The sequence below is a fragment of the Dipodomys ordii genome, unplaced genomic scaffold (assembly GCF_000151885.1).
Source record: "Dipodomys ordii isolate 6190 unplaced genomic scaffold, Dord_2.0 Scaffold87, whole genome shotgun sequence".
In the NCBI taxonomy this organism is placed as follows: Eukaryota; Metazoa; Chordata; class Mammalia; order Rodentia; family Heteromyidae; genus Dipodomys; species Dipodomys ordii.
The window spans coordinates 3853992-3875858 of record NW_012267303.1 but is presented as its reverse complement, the minus strand read 5'-3'; the positions used below and the strand labels follow the sequence as shown (position 1 = coordinate 3875858).

The window sequence follows — 21867 nt, the reverse complement described above, 5'->3', positions numbered from 1 at the left end:
GGGGCGCAGTGGCCGGGCCCAGCTCCCCAGTGTGGGCCTGGCCTGCCCGCCGCGCCCTGCCCACCCCAGCGCGGGGCGCCCTTCCACAGGCCTGGGTCCTCTCATCCCAGACGCCTGCTCCGGGCCTGGGCACTGAGCCCCGAGGCGCAGGCCACCTGCTCTCAGCTCCAGGGCTTGCTCTCTAGTACCAAGGCTCCAAAGCTTGCGGTCTAGCACCTAGGCACGCCAAGTCAGATACTCACTGTCTCCACCAATGGCCAGGCACTCTGGAACTTGGGAACCGGCCACCGGCTACCTACTCAGAACCTACTGCCATCCCGCCCATTTGGCCAGCGACTGAAGTACTGACTCCACTGACTCCACTCCGAGTGCCCTGGTAGGTTTCTGGGGCCAGGACCCGGCCGACCACACATGGCTGGCTGCCAGGGATCCTGTGCCAAGCTTTGCCAACAGGGGGCGGCAGAGCCAGTGCAGCCCCACCGGGTCCATCAATGGCAATTTTTCCCCCTTGACCATAGGCAACTGAACCCAGAGTCCCCTCCCTCCTCCATGCACCACACTTCACCAGCCACTTCTTCCTAAGGGTTACAGATCCCTGTCATACCTGATTCACTGTCCACCTAATTGCCTCTCAGCCCTGGATCCAGGTGTCCATGCCCTGAAACCCACTCAGAACCCTGGTGTGGGATCCCACCACAATGGGGCCTAACAAATGTTCGTGAGGAAGAAAGAAGCCTGCTGTCCTACAGAGCAAGAAAGCTAGAGTCCCGGGCATGCAGGTAGGTCCTGGGTTTTTGTCGGTTGAAAGGGCGAATAAATACACTAAAGCAGAGACCAGTGGTGACCACACAGCTCCTCTCACAAGTAGCCATCTCATGAAATGGCAAAGTATGTTTTCAGCCACCAGGCCATCAGCCCTAGCTTAGGAAAATCCAAGGGGCTTATGAAAAATCTTCAAGTGAAAACTGGTATTTGGAGCAAGCAGACAGTTTTCGGGGATCCAACAATTCTAGGTAGAAACAGACATAAGACCTGCTGCATGAAGAAAAGGAAGGCCTTGCATATGTTCCTGCCATACCCTATGACCTTTATCAAACTGAACCCAGATAAGCTGATTCCTAACTCTGACTTAGGACAAGTATAAGCCAACTTGAGTGTCACAGGTCCTAAGTTATAGAACTGAGATGACATACATGTGTCATACAGCCCAGTGGCACATGGAGCCCTGGGGTTATTAAACCACATTGTGAAGAGCAAAGGAAGGGGTGACACTGTCTAAAAGGAAATGTACTCTTTACCTGACTTATGTAACTGTAATCCCTCTCTGTACATCACCTTTATATTAACAATTAAAAAATTTAAACTGTATTGTGAAAACAATACTCTGCTTATGTAACTCTTGCATCTAACAAACACTTCTATGTGCCTAGCTCTGGGGAAAAGGCAGGAAGTAAGAAAAACAGCTCCTACTACCAAGGCAAAGGAAACACAGATCCCATAACCACACTGGCTGACATCTAGTGTGTGTGGGTCCCAGCAGACTCACCTGCCCAGGCCACCTGGAGGGCTTCACCATGGGAATGCATGCCTTGAAAGACCTCACCGACAGGACTGGCACACTGGCCATCTGAGAGCTAGTGCTCACCCTCCCCTCTACCTCCATGCAGCCTGCAAAGACTAACAGGCTCCAATCCATGCCTCCTACTCTTAAGTTTGGGAGAAACTAAGTCCCACAAATGTTCCTGATTTCTCAGGGCTTGAGGGTAAGAGGTGGAGTCCTGCAGGTATAGAAGACTGGGGCTAGGGTGAAGCCAAGACTCCTGCAGGATTTGAGCCCTCAGTGAAAGGCATCCCCTTCCATCCTACCACTCTCTCACACATGGCAATTCACAGGTTGGACCACACCTTCTGCCTAAACTCTCTCAGTTGCCCTGTGTCCTCAGAGCAAACCCCACCTCCAATCATAAATCAGTGTGAATATGCCGACCCAGCCTCCAGGGCATCACATTCTTTCGCACTCCATCCAAGGAAGCCCTTCTGAGGGCCTGGCTGTGCCACAACCTCAAACACCAACCCAACACTGCACAGATGCCAGCCACAAACTCTCCCTGCTTCCTTGTTCTGGCTTTGCTGGCTGGATGTCTGGCATCCCACCCTGGCCTACCCTTCCAGGACCTCCCCGCCTTCTCCTACCTGATTTTGCTCAGGCTGCCCCTGCCTGCTGAGGGGCCACTGATGTCATTCTCCTGTTCACCATCCCGGTCACGATCTTTTTCCTCCTGCAGCCGCTGGAGCAGCAGCTGGTGGGGAAGGCTTCGGAGGGAGGGCCCAGGAGAGGCTGCTGGCTGGGCCTCACCCTTCAGGTTGATGTCACTGGCTGAGCGCTGCAGGGGCCGCGGGGATGCCAAGCCACTGGGGCCAGCCAGTCGTCGCCGCTTTGCATAGCTGGGGGTTTCCCTGAATGGTACTGGGGCAGAGGGGCACGAATGAGATTCTAAGGATCAGCTGGTTGACCAATCAACTAGTATAGCTTAGCTAAGCTTTCCAGAATCCTATATACTAAGAACTGCCTTAGTTGCAGGGACACCAGGACAGTTGGCTGCCCTATGAATGGCATGGCTAAGGAGGGGACAATCCCAGCCCCACTGCCTCCAACCCTAGCTTCCTTGTCTGGCCAGCCAAGGCCTTGGGGGTACCCACGTTGATTATCAAAATGAGCCCATTTCCAAGCTTCAAGAGACCCAAAGCAGGCTAATGTGATAGCTCTCACTCACCTACAGCAATGTGACACTGTACTCAAGGAAACTACACTCAAGGAAACAGAAAAGGACATTCTAGACCAAGGGTCAGCAAACTTCTCCTATGAAAACCAATTATTTCAGGCTCAGAAAGCCACTTATAATCTTAATATTAACATGACTCAATTCCTTTCCAGTAGCATGAAAATAGTCACAAACTACATATAAGCAAACTGGTATGTAGGTGTTTTAAAACTTTACTTAAGAAACAGTGGCTAGGGGCTGGGAAGGTGGCTCAGTGGTAGAGTGCTTGCCTTGCATGCATGAGGCCCTGGGTTTGATTCCTCAGCACCACATAAGCAGAAAAGGCTGGAAGTGGCGCTGTGGCTCAAGTGGTAGAGCACTAGCCTTGAGCTGAAGAGCTGAGGGACAGCGCCCAGACCCAGAGTTCAGGCCCCACAACCAGCAAAAAAAAAAAAAAAAAGAAACAGTGGCTAGGTGTCAATGGCTCCTACCTACAATCCTAGCTACTCAGAAGGCTGAGATCTGAGGATCACAGTTCAAAGCCAGCCTGGGCAAGGGAGTCTGTGAGACTCACTGCCAATTAAGTACCCAAAAAAGCCAGAAGTGAAGCTCTGGTTCAAGTGGTAGAGAGCTACCTGAGCAAAAGAAACTTCAGGGACAGTGCCCAGGCCCTATGTTCAAGCTCCAGGGCACACAAGGGCACACATACATAGGAAGGAAGAAAGGAAGGGAGAAAGGGAGGGGAGGAAGAAAGAGAGAAAAACCATTGGCAAGATGAGAAAGAGAGAAACAGTTGGCAAGATAAAATATATGACCCAGGAAGAAAGGAAGGGAGGAAGGGAAGGGAGTAAGAGAGAGAAAGAGAGAGAGAGAGAGAGAAACAAAAAACAGTTGGCAAAATTAAATATATGACCCAGATCCAATTATATGTTATTTACCGAAGAACTGCTTCAGATCCCAAAACATAAATAGGCTAGGAATTAAAAACATTTTTAAAAGATATCTCATGTAAACAGTATACAAAATAGGACTGAGTGTCCATATCGATATTAAATTTCAAAATAAAAAATGGAACAAGACACAGACAAGGATATTATACTTTGCTGAGTTGATCTATCAAGAGAATTAACGATTATTACATGCACCAAAGGACACCAAAATAAAATATATTAATAAATGACTGAAATGAGAAATAGGCTGTTCTATAATAATAATAGCTGGAGACTTCAATATTCCATTGTTGACAATGGATAGACTATCTATACAGATGAACAAAGAGACATAGGAGACTTAAGCCAATTAAGATCTAAGATACATTCAAGCCACTTGACTCCACTGCAGCAGAATATTATGGAGAATTCTTAAGTACACTGTGACGTTCTCCACACAAACCATGTATCTTGCCACAAAATAAGTCTCAATAAATTTTAAAAGCTGAAACCATACAAAGTATATTCTCTTTAAGCACAAAAAAACAAAAACAAAAAAGGCCAAGGTGCTGGTAGCTCTGGCCTGTAATCCTAGCAACTCAGGAGGTTGAGATCTGAGGATCTGGTTCAAAGCAGCCCACTCAGAAAAGTCCCCGTGAGACTCCTATCTACAATTAACCTCTCAAAAACTGCAAGTGAGGCTGGGAAGGAGAGTGTATACACTGGGAAGGAAAGCATCCTGAATAGCTACTCAGCTCTCACTTGAGGAGGCAACAATGCTTGATAAGAAATGTACTTGTAAGAGGGGCTGGGAAAGTGGCTCATTGGTAGAGCGCTTGCTTTGCAAGCATGAGGCCCTGGGTTTGATTCCTCAGCACCACATAAGTAAAAAAAAAAAAAAAGCCAGAAGTGGCGCTGTGGCTCAAGTGGTAGAGTGCTAACCTTGAGCTGAAGAGCTGAGTGACGGCGCCCAGGCCCAGAGTTCAGACCCCATGACCAGACCAAAAAAAAGAAACAAAAACTAAACTAAAAAAAAAAAGCAGGAGGTTAAGAATGTAGTGTTAGAGACGGGCACCAGTGGCTCATGCCTGTAATCCTAGCTATTCAGGAGGCTGAGATCTGAGGATCACGGTTCCCAGCCCAGGCAGAAAAGTCCGTGAGACTCATCTCCAATAAACCACTAGAAAACTGGAAGTGGTGCTGTAGTTTAAGCAGTAAAGCACTCGCCTTAAGCTGAAGAGCAAAGGGACAGCGCCCAGGCCCAGAGTTCATGCCCCACGACCAAAAAAAAAAAAAAAAAAGAATGTAGTGTTAGAGTACTAGCACATACAATATCTAGCACAAGAATAAATAAACAGATAGATAGAAAACTTAATTGTATAACTTAAGAAACTAGAAAAAGAGCCAATAAAAGGAAGGAAAGGTAACAAACAAAAAGAAATGATTAGAGAAAACAGAAAATGGAAAAACAACAGAGAATCAATTAGATAAACTGCTGTGTTTTATTTGGTCTTATTTATTTGTGGTGCTGAGGACCAAACTTTAAGGCCTTGTACTTGCTAGACAAGCACTCTTTCACTGACCTAAATCTCTAACCCTGTATTTTTTGTTGTTGTTTTGTTTTGTTGGGCATGGGGCTTGTACCCTGGGCCTGGGCTCAGCTCTTCAGCTCAAGGCTAGCACTCTACCACTTTGAGCCACAGCACCACTTCTGATTTCGTGAGTAGTTTATTGGAGATAAGAGTGTCATGGAGTTTCCTGCACCTGCTGGCTTTGAACCATGATCCTCAGATCTCAGCCTCCTGTGTAGCTAGGATTACAGATATTAGCCACCAGCACCCAGCTACCCCTGTATTTTTTTTGGGGGGGGAAGGTCCAGTCGTGGGGCCTGAACTCTGGGCCTGGGTGCTGTCCCTCAGCTCTTCAGCTCAAGGCTAACACTCTACCACTTGAGCCACAGCACTGCTTCCAGCTTTTTTCTTTTTGCTTATGTGGTGCTGAGGAATTAAACCCAGGGCCTCATGCATGCAAGGCAAGCACTCTACCACTGAGCCACCTTCCCAGCCCTCCTGTATTTTTTTTATATCAACAAAATTGACAAACTTTTAACTATCGTAAGAAAAAAAAGTAGTTTTAGAAACAGCTAAAATCAGAAATGACATTTGGAGTTTTACTGCCAAATGCCTTTATAATTACTACCTAAATTTATTTCTTTCATAGAGAAAAAGGAGCCAGGCACCAGTAGCTCACCCTGTAATCCTAGCTACTCAGGAGGCTGAGATATGGGGATCAGAGTTCAAAGCCAGCCCACGCAAGAAATTCCATGAGACTCGTTTTTTGTTTTTTTTTTTAATTTTTTATTATGAGAATACCATACAGAGGAGTTACAATTTCCATGGGACTCTTATCTCCAATAAACCACCAGAAAACTGGAAGTGTTGCTGTGGCTCAAGTAGTAGAGCACTAGCTTTGAGCTGAAGAGCTGAGGGACAGCGCCCAGGCCCAGAGTTTAAGCCCCACAACCGAAAAAAAAAAAAAAAAAAAAAAAAAGGAGATAGAGTCTAAACAAATGTAAACCAAGCAAAACTTCATTCAGAAAGCAAAAACCACAAAAAAAAAAAATGTCTACTAGCCAGGCACTGGTGGCTCACAAATATAATCCTAGCCATTAAGGAGGCTGAGACCTGGAATGACCTCAGTTTGAAGCTACCCAAGGTAGAAAAACCTCCATCTCCAATTAAGCAGCAAAAAGCTGTAACTGGAGGTGTAGTCTAAGTGGCAGAGCACCAGCCACAAGCAGGAGGCTCTGAGTTCAAAATCCTACACTGGCAAGAAAGGAAACAGTCTACTACCAGATGGCACCATGGTGACTTCTACTAACACTTTAACCCTTCTTAGTCAAAAAACTGAAAATGACAGAAGCACTCCCTAACTAATTCTATGAGGACAACTATCATTTGATGACAACGCCAGATAAGGTATTACAAGGAGAAATCTAGAAACCACTATTATCAATAAAATATACCACATTAATAGAACAAAGGAGAAAACCTACAATGATCATTTCAGTTGATGCAGAATAAAGTATTTTCCATAATCCAAAACTTTCCATGACAAAACAATTCAGAAAACTAGTAGTATAAATAAGTTTATTCAACATAAGACTCATTTAATTTAAAATCCACAGGAACAATCTTTTACCAAGTGGAAAAGATTGAAAACTTTCCTCTACAATCAGGAGTAAGGAAAAAAATGTGCATTTCCTCGTTCTTTGTTTTTTGTCAGCCATGGGGCTCCAACTCAGGGCCTAGGCACTGTCCCTGAGATCTTTTTGCTCAAGGTTAGTGCTCTACCACTTTGAGCCACAGCTTCACATCCAGTTTTCTGATGGTTAAGTACAGATAAGAGTCTAATGGACTTTTCTGTCTCAGCTGGCTTTGAACTGCAATTGTCAGGCCTCAGTATCCTGAGTAGCTAGGATTATAGGTATGAGCCACCTGTGCCCAGCAAGAATGCCCATTTTCAATACAGCTCTGAACATTGTGTTAGAAATGTTAGCTTGAGCAATTAGGCAAGAAAAACAAATGAAAGGCATCCAAATTGGAAAGAAAGAAGTAAACCTATCTGGGCTGGGAAGGTGGCTCAGTGGTACAGTGCTTGCCTTGCATGCCTGGGGCCCTGAGTTCGATTCCTCAGCACCATATAAGCAAAAAGAAAAAAGCCGGAGGTGGCGCTGTGGCTCAAGTGGTAGAGTGCTAGCCTTGAGCTGAAAAGCTGAGGGACAGCGCCCAGGCCCAGAGTTCAGGCACCATGACAGGACAAAAAAAAAAAAGAAGTAAACCTATCTGTACTTGTAAAACACATGATTCTATATAACAAAACAAAGAAACTCCCCATACACAAGAATCTACCAGGAGAGATAATTTGGCAAAGTTGTTGGATCAATGTGCAAAAGTTACTATACACTGGCAATAAAACAATCCCAAAAAAACTAAAGTAAAAAGATAATTCAATTTATATTAACATCCAAAAGAATGCCCCCAAACTCAAGAAAGTGAAAGGATTTATATTCTGAAAATGATAAAATGTTGCTTAAAGGAGATTTAAATAAATGAAAGGCCCATCTACATCCATTAACTAGAATACTGTTTTAAACAGTAACCCTCATCTGGACTCCTAGCCACTCAGGGAGAGGCAGGAGGATCTCAGAGGCCAGCTTGGGAAATTTTAGCATGAAACTCTATCTGAAAAAGAAGTTAGGGCTGGGAAGGTGGCTCAGTGGTATAGTGCCCGCTTTGCATCCATGAGGCCCTGGGTTCGATGACTCAGCACCAAATAAGCAGAAAAAGCTTGAGCCTGTGGCTCAAGTGGTAGAGCGCTAGCCTTGAGCACAAGGGCTGAGGGACAGCGCCCAGGCCCAGAGTTCAAGCCCAACGACCAACAACAACAAAAAGTAATAATAAAGCAAAAGGGCTGGGGTAGGACAGGACTCAGGTGGTAGAATATTCAAGCTCAAGGCCTTCAGTACCTAGTGCCAGAGGAAAAAACTGCCAATCCTACCCAGAGTGATTATAAATTGGAGGTAATTCTGACCAATATTTCAACTTCTATTTGGACTTTTGTTGGACTTCTGTTGGGGTGGAGCGTTTGTTTCATCTGCTGCGTTTCTGAGACAGTACATTACGTATACAGTCTAGGCTGGCCTAACACTTGCCTCTTCTTACCTCAGTTTTCTGAGCGTTGGGATTAGAGATATATACTGCCTGGCCCATGTTCTGTTTTTACAAAGCAAGCAAGTAACCCTCAGATCCATGTGGAATTGTAAGGGGCTTCCATGTACCAAAACAGTATCAAAAGAAAAGTTGCAGGATTCAACACCCCCCCCCAACCCTCCATTTCAAAACTTACTACAGAGATACAGGAATCAAAACCATCCCTGGGCTGGGGATAAAACTCAATGGTATAAAGCTCACTTGCCTAGTATGTATAAGGATGTGGGTTCAGTCCCCAGAACCACAAAAAGCAACGTCACTGACATATGAATAATAATAAAGTCCAGCCTGGTGCTACATACCTACAATCGCAGCTACTCAGGAGGCAGAGGATGGTTATAGTTAAGAGGCCAGCCTCAGCAAAGACTTAATAGAAGTGGTGCTGTGGCTCAAGAGGTAGAGCACTAACCTTAAGCTGAAGAGCTCAGGGACAGAGCCCAGGCCCAAAGTTCAAGCCCCACAACCAACAAAAAAAAAGTTAATGAGCTCTCCCACCTCATCCAAGTTAGGCCTGATGGTTCAAACCTGTACTCAATGCTTCACGGGAGTCAGGAACCAACGGCTCACATCTGTAACCCTAGCAACTCAGGAAGCTGAGGTCTGAAGATCAAGGTTTGAAGCCAGCCCAAGCCAGAAAGTCTGTTGAGATTTATCTCCAATTAACCACCAAAAAAAGTCAAAAGTGGAGCTATGGCTCAAAGTAGTAGCGTGTTAGCCTTGAGCAAAAAAAAAAAAAAAAAACAACTCAGGGACAGGGCCCAGGCCCTGAGTTCAAGTCCCAGGATAGGGGTGCACAGCACACACACACACACAAAAAGCTACATGGGAGGCACAGGTAGAAGAATCAAATCTGAGGCCTGCATTGGACAAAAACACAGATCCTATCTGGGAAAAAAAAAAAAAGCAACAACCTAAAGCAAAAAAGAACTTAGAGTGTAGCTCAGATGATAAAAGTGCCAGCCTAGCGAGCATAAAGCCTAGAGTTCAAATCCTAATACAGATAGTGGGGAGGGAAGGAGGAAGAGGGGAAGGAGAGAGAGGAAGAGGGAGAGAAGGAGAGGGAGAGGGAGAAGCAGAGAGGGAGGGGAGGAGAGGGAGAGGTGGAGGGGGAAGGGGAAGAGGAGAAGAGGAGGAGGGGGGAGGGGGAGGGGGAGAAGGAGAGAGAACAAGCAAGCAGAACAAGAACCTATGAGGATATATTTTTAATCATACCCTGGGGCTCCTGAACCTTCAAGTTATATTTACAGGTATGTTATTGGTAAGACTGTAGCAACCTGTATGAAATTCCTAGAAGTCTAATGTCTTGGTATAATGCTATCAATCAGTTATTATGTAACAAAAAATAATCAAATTTCCTTGCCAAATGCATCATCAGAATTTACCATGGCCCTTCTGTTTTGTCACCCATAGTTATTATTATCATTCTTCCCTAAAAGCATTTGCAGTCAGCTACAACTCAAAAATGTTTTTCCTTCAGAGACAATCTTGGGAAACTAATGTGGAATTGCTTCTGATAACTTTAACACCATACCATCAGACTCGGTAACAATTTCCACAATTCTAAGAAACCGAAGTCAGGCATGGTGGAGTGTGACTATAGTACCAGCTACTCTGGAGGCTGAGGCAGAGGACCGCTTGAGCCAGGAGTTCTGGATTAAACTGGGCACCATAGTCACATAGCAATGATTGCTCACACCTGTAATTCTAGCTACTCAGGAGGCTAAGATCCAAGGATCCCAGCTCAAAGCCATCCTGGGCAGGAATGTCTATGACACTCTTATCTCCAATTAATCAGAAAAAAAGCCAGATTTGGAGGTGCAGCTCAAGTGATAGAGCATGGAACAAAAAAGTCAAGTAAGTGATAGCTTGAGACCCTGAGTTCAAACCCCAGTACCAGTGCACACATGCACACACATATAAAGCAAAACTGTAACCCCTCTGTACATCACCTTTATAATACCAATTTAAAAAAATTAAAAACCAAAACAACAAGCAAACAGAAACTGGTGATTTGTAAAATGCTAACCAAGTTCAAGTTTGCAAGACCCTATGTGCTCTCTTCCTGCATTTGTGTAAATAGCAAGCCAACTTCCATAAAACTACATTCTTGTGTATGTCTCAAGCCAGCTACCCCAATCATCTGGTTAAAAATATATATATAACTCCCACACAGGGGGCAGAGATGGTAGCAGTGCAGTCTGAGTCTAGCCTGGGCAAAAAAAAAAAGTTACTTTGACCTTACATAAAAATCAGGCCAGGCATGGTGATATGTGCCTGTAATCTCAGCTACAGGAGAGGTACAGGCAGGAAGATCAAAGTCTAAGCCAGTATCTGAAAAACGAAAGAAGCTAAGCATAGTGGTACATGCCTGTGATCCCAGAATTTTGAAGGCTAAGGCAAGAAGATTGTTGAGATGAGGGAGATGAGGGGCAGCCTGGGCTAACACAGCAAGAGACTGTTTGGAAAAAAAAAATTTTTAAGTTTAAACTAACTAATAAAAATAACCAACTCGGGACAACACCTAGGGCCTGAAATCAAGACCTAGGACCCAAACAAGAAAACAAAACACAAAAGACCTGCAGTATTCCTGCAGTCCCAAAGCTGGAGATGGATACCTTAGTGCAACTGCAGAAGACAGCCTGATACTTGAGTGCGGACCATCAGAGGTCAGCTATCCGTCAGGCCACACTCCCAGAAGTAGTGCTCGAACATAGAAGTTATGATTAACTCCCCTGTGGACTCAGAAATTAACTTCTAGTTTGTTTTAATCACTGATTTCTGCTTTTGTTTTATTCCACAGATTAATTAGCTGGGTTGGCTGGTGGAGACCAAGGCTGAAAAATGTACTTTGGGCTGTTGGTATTATCCTGCCAGTCAACCTTGCCATGTCTCGAGTGCACCACTGTCTCTCAATGTCTTTATGTGCATCTCTAGCCATCCATGGTTTTGCATGATTAGTATAGCAAAGGTGATCTGAACAAAAGTATCTTTCTTCAACAGGCCTGACACCAGGACTTATGAATTCTACTTCTGACAGAAAGACAATCGGCTACCATGGTGACACTTAATTCCCAGGTTTTGGTCAATCTCACATGAATGAGAGGCTGGCCAAAAGAAATGGGTTGTTTTTAAAAAAAAAAAAAAATCTAATTGAGATGCTATTTATTATTAGTTTCTAAATTCTTACTGTAGAAACCAAAGGCCGGGACTGGTAAGGTGACTCAGTGGTAGAGTACTTGCCTTGCATGCATGAGGCATGAGGCCCTGGGTTCAATTCCTTAGAACCACATAAGCAGAAAAAGCCAGAAGTGGGGCTGAGGCTCAAGTGGTAGAGCGCTAGCTGAGGGACAGCACCCAAAAAGAAACCAAAGGCCAAAGCAAGCAGTAAACTGAAACTAGAAACTGCACCAATAAGGGACTGGGAAGGTGGCTCAGTGGTAGAGCACTTGCCTTGCATGCCTGAGGCCCTGGGTTCGATTCCTCAGCACCACATAAGCAAAAAGAAAAAAGCCAGAAGTGGCGCTGTGGCTCAAGTGGTAGAGCACTAGCCTTGAGCTGAAGAGCTGAGGGACAGAGCCCAGGCCCAGAGTTCAGGCCCCATGACCAGACCCAAAAAAAAAAAAAAAAAAAAACTGCACCAATAAGAAGCCATCAACTAACTTCTAACCAATCATTGTTTTCCTTGTTTTGTTTCTTCAAATACTTTCAAAAAAGTTTCCCTTTGAACACTACTAGCCTTGAGCACAAAGAGGCTGAGCAACAGTGCCCAGGCCCTGAGTTCAAGCCTTAGGACCAGAAAAAAAAAAGACTGAGCCCTTGGCTCATGTCTATTCATGAGGCTGAGATCTGAGGACTGTGTTTTGAAGCCAGCCAAAGCAGAAAAGTCTAAGAGACTTTTATTACCAATTAACCAGGAAAAACCTGTAGCTCAAGTGGTAGAATGCCAGGCTTGAGTAAAAAAGGCAAACAAAGCACAAGGCCCCGAGGCCTCCTGGCAAGCATGCATGCAGAGATAGGTAAGAAGATGGATAGATATTTCCTCTCTTAAAAGGAAAAAGATCGCCGGGCGCTGGTGGCTCACGCCTGTAATCCTAGCTACTCAGGAGGCTGAGATCTGAGGATCGCGGTTCAAAGCCAGCCCGGGCAGGAGAGACCGTGAGACTCCTATCTCCAATAAACCACCAGAAAACCGGGAGTGGCGCTGTAGCTCAAGTGGTAGAGCACTCGCCTTGAGCTGAAGAGCTGAGGGACAGCGCCCAGGCCCAGAGTTCAAGCCCCATGACCGACAAAAAAAAAAAAAAAGGAAAAAGATCAAATGTGAACATTTTTGCAATACATTGCAACTATACACAAATACATGTATAAGTAAATAAATTGAAACCCCTTTGTATAAGTACTTAAAATAATTTTTTCATAATAAAAAGACTCTCAGTGAAAGCTGTCAGTCAACAGGTTGAGGGTTTGGGGATCAAAAAGCAAGCTGTGTTAGGGAAGCAAGTCCCAGCAGGAGCTAGTCAGGCTAACAAAGATGGTGAATGACGAGAGTACAGTGGAAGAATTTCGTGTGCATGTATGAGAAAAGAAAAATAAAACAGGTTAAAATTATTTTAAGAAGTGGGGGGCGACAGAACGGGTGAGATTGAGATACACTGTACACATATGTGAAAATGTCACAATAAAACCCTCATCATACAACTAATACGTATTAATAAAATAAATAAAAATAAAATTTAAAAGTGTCCCCTCAACTTATTTGTAAGAAAAAAAGGTGTCCCCTCTTGCCTCTCCCAGCAAGGGGCTACCCTCATTCACGAGCTGCAGAATACCTAGACGCTAAAGTTTAATAGTATGTAGCATCCGGGTAATGGTGGCTCATTCCTGTAACCCTAGCTTACTCAGGAGGCTGAGATCTGAGGATCATGTCAAAGCTAACTCGGGCAAGGAACGTCCATGACGACTCTTATCTCCAATTAACCACCAGAAAACTGGAAGTGGTGCTGTGACTCAAGTGGTAGAGCACTTGCCTTGAGCTGAAGAGCTGAGAGACAGCACCCAGGCCCAGAGTTCAAAAAAAAAACAAACAAACAAAAATAAAAACACAAAGGGACAAACTGCATGATTCCAATTATATGAAACAGCAAGAATCGGTAAATACACAGAGACAGAAACGTGTGTTCACAGCAGACAACTGGAAGGGAGAGAGTATGCAGAATAATTACTTAATGTGTTGAGATTTTTCTTTTGGGGCAATGAAAATGAGAATTCAATAAATTACACTACACTGTGAGTGTAAGAAATGCTACTGGAAAGCTGGGCACTGGTGGCTCATGCCTGTAATCCTAGCTACTCAGGAGGCTAAGACCTGAGGACCACAGTTCAAAGCCAGCCCAGGCAGGAAAGTCCATGAAACTCTTATCTTCAATAAAAACCACTAGAAAACTGGAAGTGGTGCTTTGGCTCAAGTGGTAGAGAAGAAAAAAAAAATGCTACTGGATCAATTAACAAAGCTAATATATGTATATATACATATATACACATGTACACACACGCACACACACACATCCTCAAAAAAACAAAAACTTAGCCAGGCACTGGTGGCTCACACCTATAATCCTAGCTACTCAGGAGGCTGAGATCTGAGGATCATATTTTAAAGCCAGCCTAGGCAGAAAAGTCTGTGACGTTCTTATCTCCAATTAACCACGGGAAAATGGGAAGTGGGGCTGTGGCTCTAAGTGGTAGAGCACTACTAGCCTTGAGCTAAAGAGCTCAAGAACAGTGCCCAGGCCCTAGGTTCACACCCCAGGACTAACAAATAAATAAATAAACAAAAGGCTATAGTGTGGATTTGGCCTGTGGCCACCATCTACCAAGCCGTATCCAGACCCCTATTGTACAAAATGTAGTGCCCAAATCAACAGCATTAGCCTTACCTCCAACCTCACCTTATGCTGATTAGTGCAGCTCAGGCCCCACCCAGGCTCTGGGTCAGAATCTACTCAAGCTCTTCGGGTGATGTCACCATGACACTCAACAAAAGCAAGTCAGTAAAGAATATGCATAAGGGGGGCTGGGAAGGTGGCTCAGTGATAAGAGTGCTTGCCTTGTACTCATGAGGCCCTGGGTTCGATTCCTCAGCACCACATATGCAGAAAAAGTCACAAGTGGTGCTGTGGCTGGAGAGGTTGAGCACTAGCCTTGAGCTGAAGAGCTGAGGGACAATGCCCAGGCCCAGTGGTCAGGCCCCACAACCGACCAAAAAAAAAAAAAAGGATATGCATAAGAAGCATGAATGGTACCCACGTAGATGGGAACATGCCTGAGAGAGAGTCAGAAAGAACATGGCCTAGTGACAGAGGCAGCAAGCCGAGTTACTCACTTGACAGGCCAGCATCCTATCAAAGGCTTATTGGTCTACAACAGGAGATAGCCACTGAGATAGAAAGTGTCCTGTCCTCTGAAGGGTGACCACAAAAAGGAAGTTGGAAAAGAATGGCTTGGAAGAGTCCCCTCAAGCTTCTGATGTGCAGGGCCTGCTCAAGGACCTTGGGTGGGCCATGGAGATTCATGACTGTCACTCAGAGTGTCTCAGAATAAATATGTGCTGGTGAGCAGGGGAGAGAGGGTAACAAGACCCTGAATCCCAGATCCAGGGTCAGGCCCTGTTATTAACTTCTCTGAACCTTGGTTTCCTTCTCTATAAAATGAGCCAGTCTATCCCCCACCCTTAAGAGTTGTTGAGAGGAAGAACTGAGGTACGAAAATTCACAGTAAATCCCACAACTGTAGCACCTTGCATAAATGGATATTGTTGAGTATATGACATCTGAGCAAGAATGTGTGGCTAGCAGAACTGGTGACCATATCTGGACTAGGTGACACAGATGCCCATTCTAGTGTTCTAAGGACAATGTGCTTAACCAACTGCACCAGAATGCCCCAGAACAGGAGTCTCAGTATGGTAATGCTCCAGAGCCTGAGGATAGGGCAGTGCAATGTTCCTATCTCTCAGTCTGGACTGCATCCAAGCTCTAGAATGCCTTTACTCCCCCTGCACTCCAACCACAGGCCCAATCAGCTACACAAAGTACACGTCCCACGAGGTGGGAGGAAGGAGGTGGGAGGAAGGTGGAACCCCTCCTGAGCTCAAAGGAGGCCAAGGTAGAAAGGGATACAAATAATGGTACATAGTTTACTTAAAAGAAAGCAAAGCATCACAGACTGGAACCTACATTGGAACCAAGAGAGATTCTAACACCAGCCCAAGTAAATATTCATGCAAGAAGGAGAATCTGAGATTCCATGTTCCAGAAAGAGATAGTTAGAAACAAGGAGGACAAGGAGGCAGCCAGTGACTAGAGTATGGCCTAGCCAGACAATATCTTTTCCTGGAGCAGAGATCCACAGCCCCTGCTGCTCAGCCACCTGAACACAAAGAATGGTCCAGTCTGACACCACACATCCAAGAGATGAGGGAATACAATTGGGGCCTTTCTTCTTACCCATACTGGGGCTGAGCTACAAAGCCCTGGTCTTCCTTTTAGGACAACTTATGCACATGCCAGGCCTTCATTTATACATGGACCACCAGAAACGCAAACCCCTTGGCCTAGAGGATAGCATCAGTTCTGTTCCTAGCTTGGACTTCATCTTTGTTATAATATGTTGTTTTCTCTACATGGATGTTCATGAGACCCTGTGGAGAACCATGGCTACCATGGCTACATAAATGTTCTCATGTTCTAGGCTAAAATGAAAATGTCCCATAGATGGCCCTTCCCAGAACCTAATTAACTGCAAACACAGCTCTAAGCCCAACATCAACCCCTAGACTCGCATTATCCCAGCCCTGACTGAGGCTTCTGCCCAGTCCATACAACCCCTTCCCCAGCATATTCCCCATACCTACAAGAGCCACCTTGGCTTGGCTCATGGGCAGAGGCCCTCGTTCTATCACCACTGCCTCTAAAAATTACATCGATCAGGGACTTATGGGTGGGCAAAACTCACCAACATCTGAGTCTTTGTGGGTTTTGATGACCTCTGCAAGCTCGAAGTTCCCTGCAATGATGGCCACCTGAGAGAAAGAGGCCAAGACACAGAGGACAAGAAAGGATGCTCAAAAAAAAGCAAAGAAGCCGGGCACCGGTGGCTCACGCCTGTCATCCTAGCTACTCAGGAGACTGAGATCTGAGAATCGCGGTTCACAGCCAGCCCAGACAGGAAAGTCCAGAAGACTCTTATCTCCAATAAACCACTAGAAAACTGGAAGTGGTGCTGTGGCTCAAGCGGTAAAGTGCTCGCCTTGAGCTAAAGAGCGCAAGGACAGCACCCAGGCCCAGAGTTCAAGCCCCACAACTGAAAAAAAAAAAAAAAAAAAAGCAAAGAAAGAAAAGAAAGGATTCTCAGTGGCCTAGGCTTGCCTCACCACAGTACTCCTCCTTACCAGATCATGCTTTGCTCAAGTCAAAGCACTCCTATCTATTGGGAGACAACTCACTACAGAAAGGAGTTATGGTACTACCCCTCAACTTGTAACTAGGGTCACCTACCACCCCCATCTGCCAAGAACTCAATCTATTCCTAGATACTAGGCTTTCAGAGCTAAAACCAAACAGCCCTCAGTACACAGGGCACAGCACTAGAACTTTTAATCTGCCCCTAAATATAGTCCTCTATCCTGTCTCAACCAGGGCCCCCCATGGCTGCCCAGCCTATTGCTCTCATTCTTCCTCCTTATAACCGTAACACCTAGTCATCTGATTGGCCCTGGCGTTTCTTTTAGATGTGCCCTGATGCCTACATCTCAGCCTGACTCTTCTCTACTGCACTATCACACCAGTCTGTATCTTTCACATTTCAGGAACCCCCTCTTGGATTAGTCCTCTGGGTCCCTTCTACTTCCAGGGGTCACACCTACACCTGCTCACCTGTCCTCTCATCTGCCCTTCCCCCATTCTGCAGCCCTCTGATCTTCCTAGCTCCCTGAAAGGTAGATAAAAGAAATCACTTCACTGAATATCCTACTGGACTCACCCTGCCTCCATTCTTTCCTGGGAGTGAGCAATGCCTTCCTGGGAAGAAGATTCAGAAAGGCTGAATCACAAGGAGACAGTCAACCCCCAGAGGCAGCCTCATATTCCTGTAAACCAACATGTACCTGGAAGGCTGTCTGGCTGTTGTAATTGCGGACATCCTTATTGGCTCCACGGAAAAGCAGGACACGAGCACAGCTTTCCTATTGGAAGACAGTGGCAGTGACACTGGGAAATGGAGAATGGCTAGGAAGCCAGAGCAGGTGCACACATGAGGTTGTTCACACAGGTGTGCAGAGCAATCACATGCAGACTCATATCTATATGTTCAGTGTATACCTAGACCACATAGGGCTATGTGGGTAGGTCTCACCTGTTCCAGAGGGCTTAAATGTACACAATTCATACCCAATTTTGTTCAGAACACACATGTTCACATATGTATGTTCAGGGAATAAATATACACAAACAGGCCCATGAGGCAGGCAATCCAGTAACTAGAACTCACTGGAGGACACAGAGCACACATGGGGAGGGGTATGTAAGCCAGAACAATCATTTTTGTGAAGGAACATATATACACATGCTCACACTTCATTACACACACACAGTGTCTAAGTATGCACACTCAAATGTGGAGCAGAAGGACACACCTGGTTGTAGAGAGCACAGATATGCAGGGCTGTGTTTCCTGAGGCATTCTGGGCACCCATGTTGGCGCCATAGAACAGCAGGTGCTCCAGGTGCTGCACGTGGCCAAAGCGGCAGGCCTAGAAAAGACAGAGGTGCTGCAATATCCCAGAGGCTAAAACCCCTGCCTGGACAGGGCCTGGACCCCACCCCAGGGACCCAGCCCACCTGGTGTATCTCCTGCCAACCATTCTCATCAGTGGTCCCCAGTTGTGCATGGTCATGGAGAAGAAGCTCACAGCAGAGGGCATCCCCACCCCCTAGGGCGCTGTGGTACAAGGGTGTCAGGCCACGGCTGTCTTTGTAGTCAGGCGAAGCACCCAGGTCCAGCAGGGTCTAAGAGAAGGCACCTCAGCATCAATGCCAGGCCAGCTCCTCCTCTACCGCACCCATGCCCCTCCAGGTCAGAAGGAACCCCACTGACCGTCAACGCTCCCGCATTTCGCTGGCGGGTGGCACAGTGGACTGCAGTTAGCCCATCCCGGGTGCGGAAGTCTAGGTGAGCACCACCATTGCGTAGAACCTTCAGCAAGTCAGTGGCATTGTCCAGCTGTGCCGCAAGGCTCAGAGGGCACTCTGAGGTGAGGAAGAAATGAAAAGTCAGGCTCCTAACCACTCAACGGTAACCTCTCCCACTCTGTTCTGCAACTCACCTCCTGAATCAGGGTCATGAAAATTAGGGTCCAGCCCCTTGTCCAGCAGGCGGGCCACTTTGTCCGTACTGTGCAGCTGGACATAGTCCATGAACTTCTTTAGGTTTGCCTGAAACACCAGCCATCCTAATCAGCTGGGTGCCATGGCCATCCAACCATTGCTCCCTACCTCTAGGAAGTATTTGGCCATTTATAAAATGTTCAACTGTTCCCTGTCACTCTGATACGATGTCTTGCTTTATTTTTTATTTTTTGGTCAGTAGTGGGGCTTGAACTGGGGGCCTGCGCACTGTCCCTGAGATCTTTTTGCTCAAGGCTAGCATTCTACCACTTTAAGCCTCAGCACCACTTTCAGTTTTCTGGTGGTTAATTGGAGATAGGAATTTCAGATTTTTCTGCCCAGGCTGGCTTTGACTTCTGGTTTGTTTTTTTTTTTTTGAGTTGGAGGTAAGGGTCTCACAGACATCCCTGTCCACGCTGGCTTTGAACCAGGATACTCAGATCTCAGTCATCCCTGTCCAGGCTGGCTTTGAACCAGGATCCTCAGATCTCAGCCTCCTGAGTAGCTAGGACTACTGGTGTGAGCCAGTAGCCGGCAATGTTACCTAGCTCCATACTACTATCTCAGCTCTAATTCCAGCTTAGCTGGATTCACGTACCATTCAAAGCCCTTCCTTATATCCTGATCGCCAAACCTACCACAGCTATCAACCTAAGCCTGGCATTTTTCACTACAGCCTGGTCACCCTAGTCATACCCTTCAAATGAGTCTATGTCTTGCTCTCAAGCTCTCACTGCCCTCATTCTACTTCTGACTGTGGTGCTCCAGCCCTGGAGCATGGTGCCAGCCTGCACAAGCTGAGTCCTCTCTAGCAGGAGCCTTCTAGACCTACAGCAGCCCTGAATCCTCAACTATTCTCTGACCATCTTCACAAGCTCATCCCTACGGCAGACCCCTGAGGCCCTTGTGACATGATTTTCCATTTTATTCTTTCACACATCCTACACAGGCCACCCAGCAAAGCCTCACTAGCATTTGCTGGTAGAATGGATACCATACACACAAACTCCAGAAAGACTCAGCATGCATCAGAGACAAGGAAGGAGACCACTCTGGGACCACTGTCATTGTTATATATGATGAAACCAGAAGAAAGGTGCTCACAAACAGGGAAGGCTGGTGCAAAGCCTCTAAGAGATCTTAGTCAGACCCAAGGAGGATGGGGAGAGCACAACTTGGGCACACAGAGGCACAGGGCTAAGGTAAGGAGTTTGGATTCATTCTAAAGGCAAACAGGATTGAAGTGGGCGCTGGTGGCTCACATCTATAATTCTAGCTACTCGGGAGGCTGAGATTTTAGAATTGCAGTTTGAAGTCAGCCAGAGTAGAAAAGTCCCAGCAAGACTCTTATCTCCAATTAACCACCAAAAAACTGGAAGTGATGCCATGGTTCAAAGTGAGAGAACACGAGCTTTGAGCAAAAAAGCTCAGAGATGGTGCCTAGGCCCTGAGTTCAAGCCTCATGACCATCCAAAAAAAAAAAAAGAGGAAGGAAGGAAGGAAGGAAGGAAGGAAGGAAGGAAGGAGGGAAGGAAAGAAGAAAAGAAAGAAGGAAGGAAAGAAGGAAGGAAATGAGGAATAGAGAGAAAGGAAAGAAAAGAAAAAAACAAGACTCACTGAAAAACAAGTTACTAGTGTCCTGTGGGTCCCTGGGGAGAGATATCAGAGGGACTCAGAGTGACAGGGTCAATATGAGGGCCATTGGAGAGAAACAGATCTTTCTGAGATGCTTTCTGTCCAGCTACAACCCAGGACCATTGACTGCCACTGCGTAGGAACAGAAAAAAAAAAAATCTGGCAAAAGAGCCTAAGGATGAAGTGGGGCTGTGGCTCAAATTGTAGAGCGCTTGCCTTGAGCTGAAGAGCACAGGTACAGCACCCAAGCCCAGAGTTCTAGCCCCACGAGTGACAAAAAACAAAACAAAACAAAAAAGCCTAAGGATCTGGCGCCAGTCACAGAAGCCCTCTCCTAGGCTCTAGGGATGTACAATGACGTATCCACCAAGAAAAGGCCTACTGTCCACAGAACTGGCTGGCAGAGAGTGGTAGATCAAGAAGTCTGCCTATGAGCCGGGGGCCAGAATATCCTACCTACTGGGGAGGCTGAAATCTGAGAATGGTGGTTCGAAGCTAGCCTAGGTCTCTCTCTTAGCTGGCTCCCAACACATGCACACACTTATCTCCACCCTCTCTGTCAGGCCCAACAAGTACAGCATCTACATCTACTCTCCCAGCGCAGGCAAGCGCCTGACAGAAGAGGAGAGAGTACTGGACCAGTACTGCAGCAGCTGTGGTCAGCCAGGCTGGCTGGGGCAGAGGCCGTGGGGGGCGCCTTCCCGAGACCCGCTCTTTACCTTAGTGTGCAGCTTTGCGAACTGTTTGTCATCAATGAGATTCTGGGCATAAACTCTCCGTTTGTATCGAAACTGCTCAAAGAGAAAGTGGAGAGAAAGTATCCATGTAGGCCAAGCGAGGGAGCGGCGAGCGCCATGTTGTTCACACGCGCGCACGGCAGTCACACCAGTCCCAGACACAACAGACGGCAGCTGCCGCCTGCCCACCACACACGCGCACACGTGGCCGGCCTGCGCCGGCCTCTCCCAGCCCTCCCCGGACAGCGCCTTTCCAGGCAGAGCCGCTGGGGCCCCCGCGCGCCCGGTCACCTTGGGGCGCTGGGCCCGTCGGGGCGGTCACACAGCCTCCAAACCCGGGGCTCGGCCGAGAAAGGCGCTCGAGGCACCGCTCGCCAGGAACGCGCGCAGGTCGGGGGCAAGTTCACCAGGGTGGCCGGCGAGGGCCAGCGAGGGCACGTGTGCACGTCTGAGACGCGGCTCAAACCGCACTCCTCCCTCCGGCACTGCGCCCTCCCATCGCACCGTGCTCGGGCCGACCTCCGGCGCCGAACACGCCTGCCTCCGGGGTGCTACGCGCAGCACGGGCTGCCCAGGCCCCCCATTGCCCCCCG

The 21867-nt window shown here is 46.8% G+C and overlaps 1 protein-coding gene across 1 annotated transcript in view; it reads right to left on the bottom strand.

Annotated features, from left to right (window-relative positions):
* The window catches only part of Shank3 (SH3 and multiple ankyrin repeat domains 3), a 72795-nt gene that overhangs the window by 43350 nt on the left and 7578 nt on the right, over nucleotides 1–21867 (bottom strand). The window contains exons 3-10 of the mRNA XM_013025732.1: nucleotides 21257–21328; nucleotides 18842–18950; nucleotides 18613–18764; nucleotides 18357–18524; nucleotides 18152–18268; nucleotides 17624–17701; nucleotides 16474–16540; nucleotides 2194–2467 (exon numbers count right to left, since the gene is read on the bottom strand). Coding sequence (XP_012881186.1) covers nucleotides 2194–2467; nucleotides 16474–16540; nucleotides 17624–17701; nucleotides 18152–18268; nucleotides 18357–18524; nucleotides 18613–18764; nucleotides 18842–18950; nucleotides 21257–21328 — 1037 coding nt within the window. The remainder of the gene's footprint in view (nucleotides 1–2193; nucleotides 2468–16473; nucleotides 16541–17623; nucleotides 17702–18151; nucleotides 18269–18356; nucleotides 18525–18612; nucleotides 18765–18841; nucleotides 18951–21256; nucleotides 21329–21867) is intronic.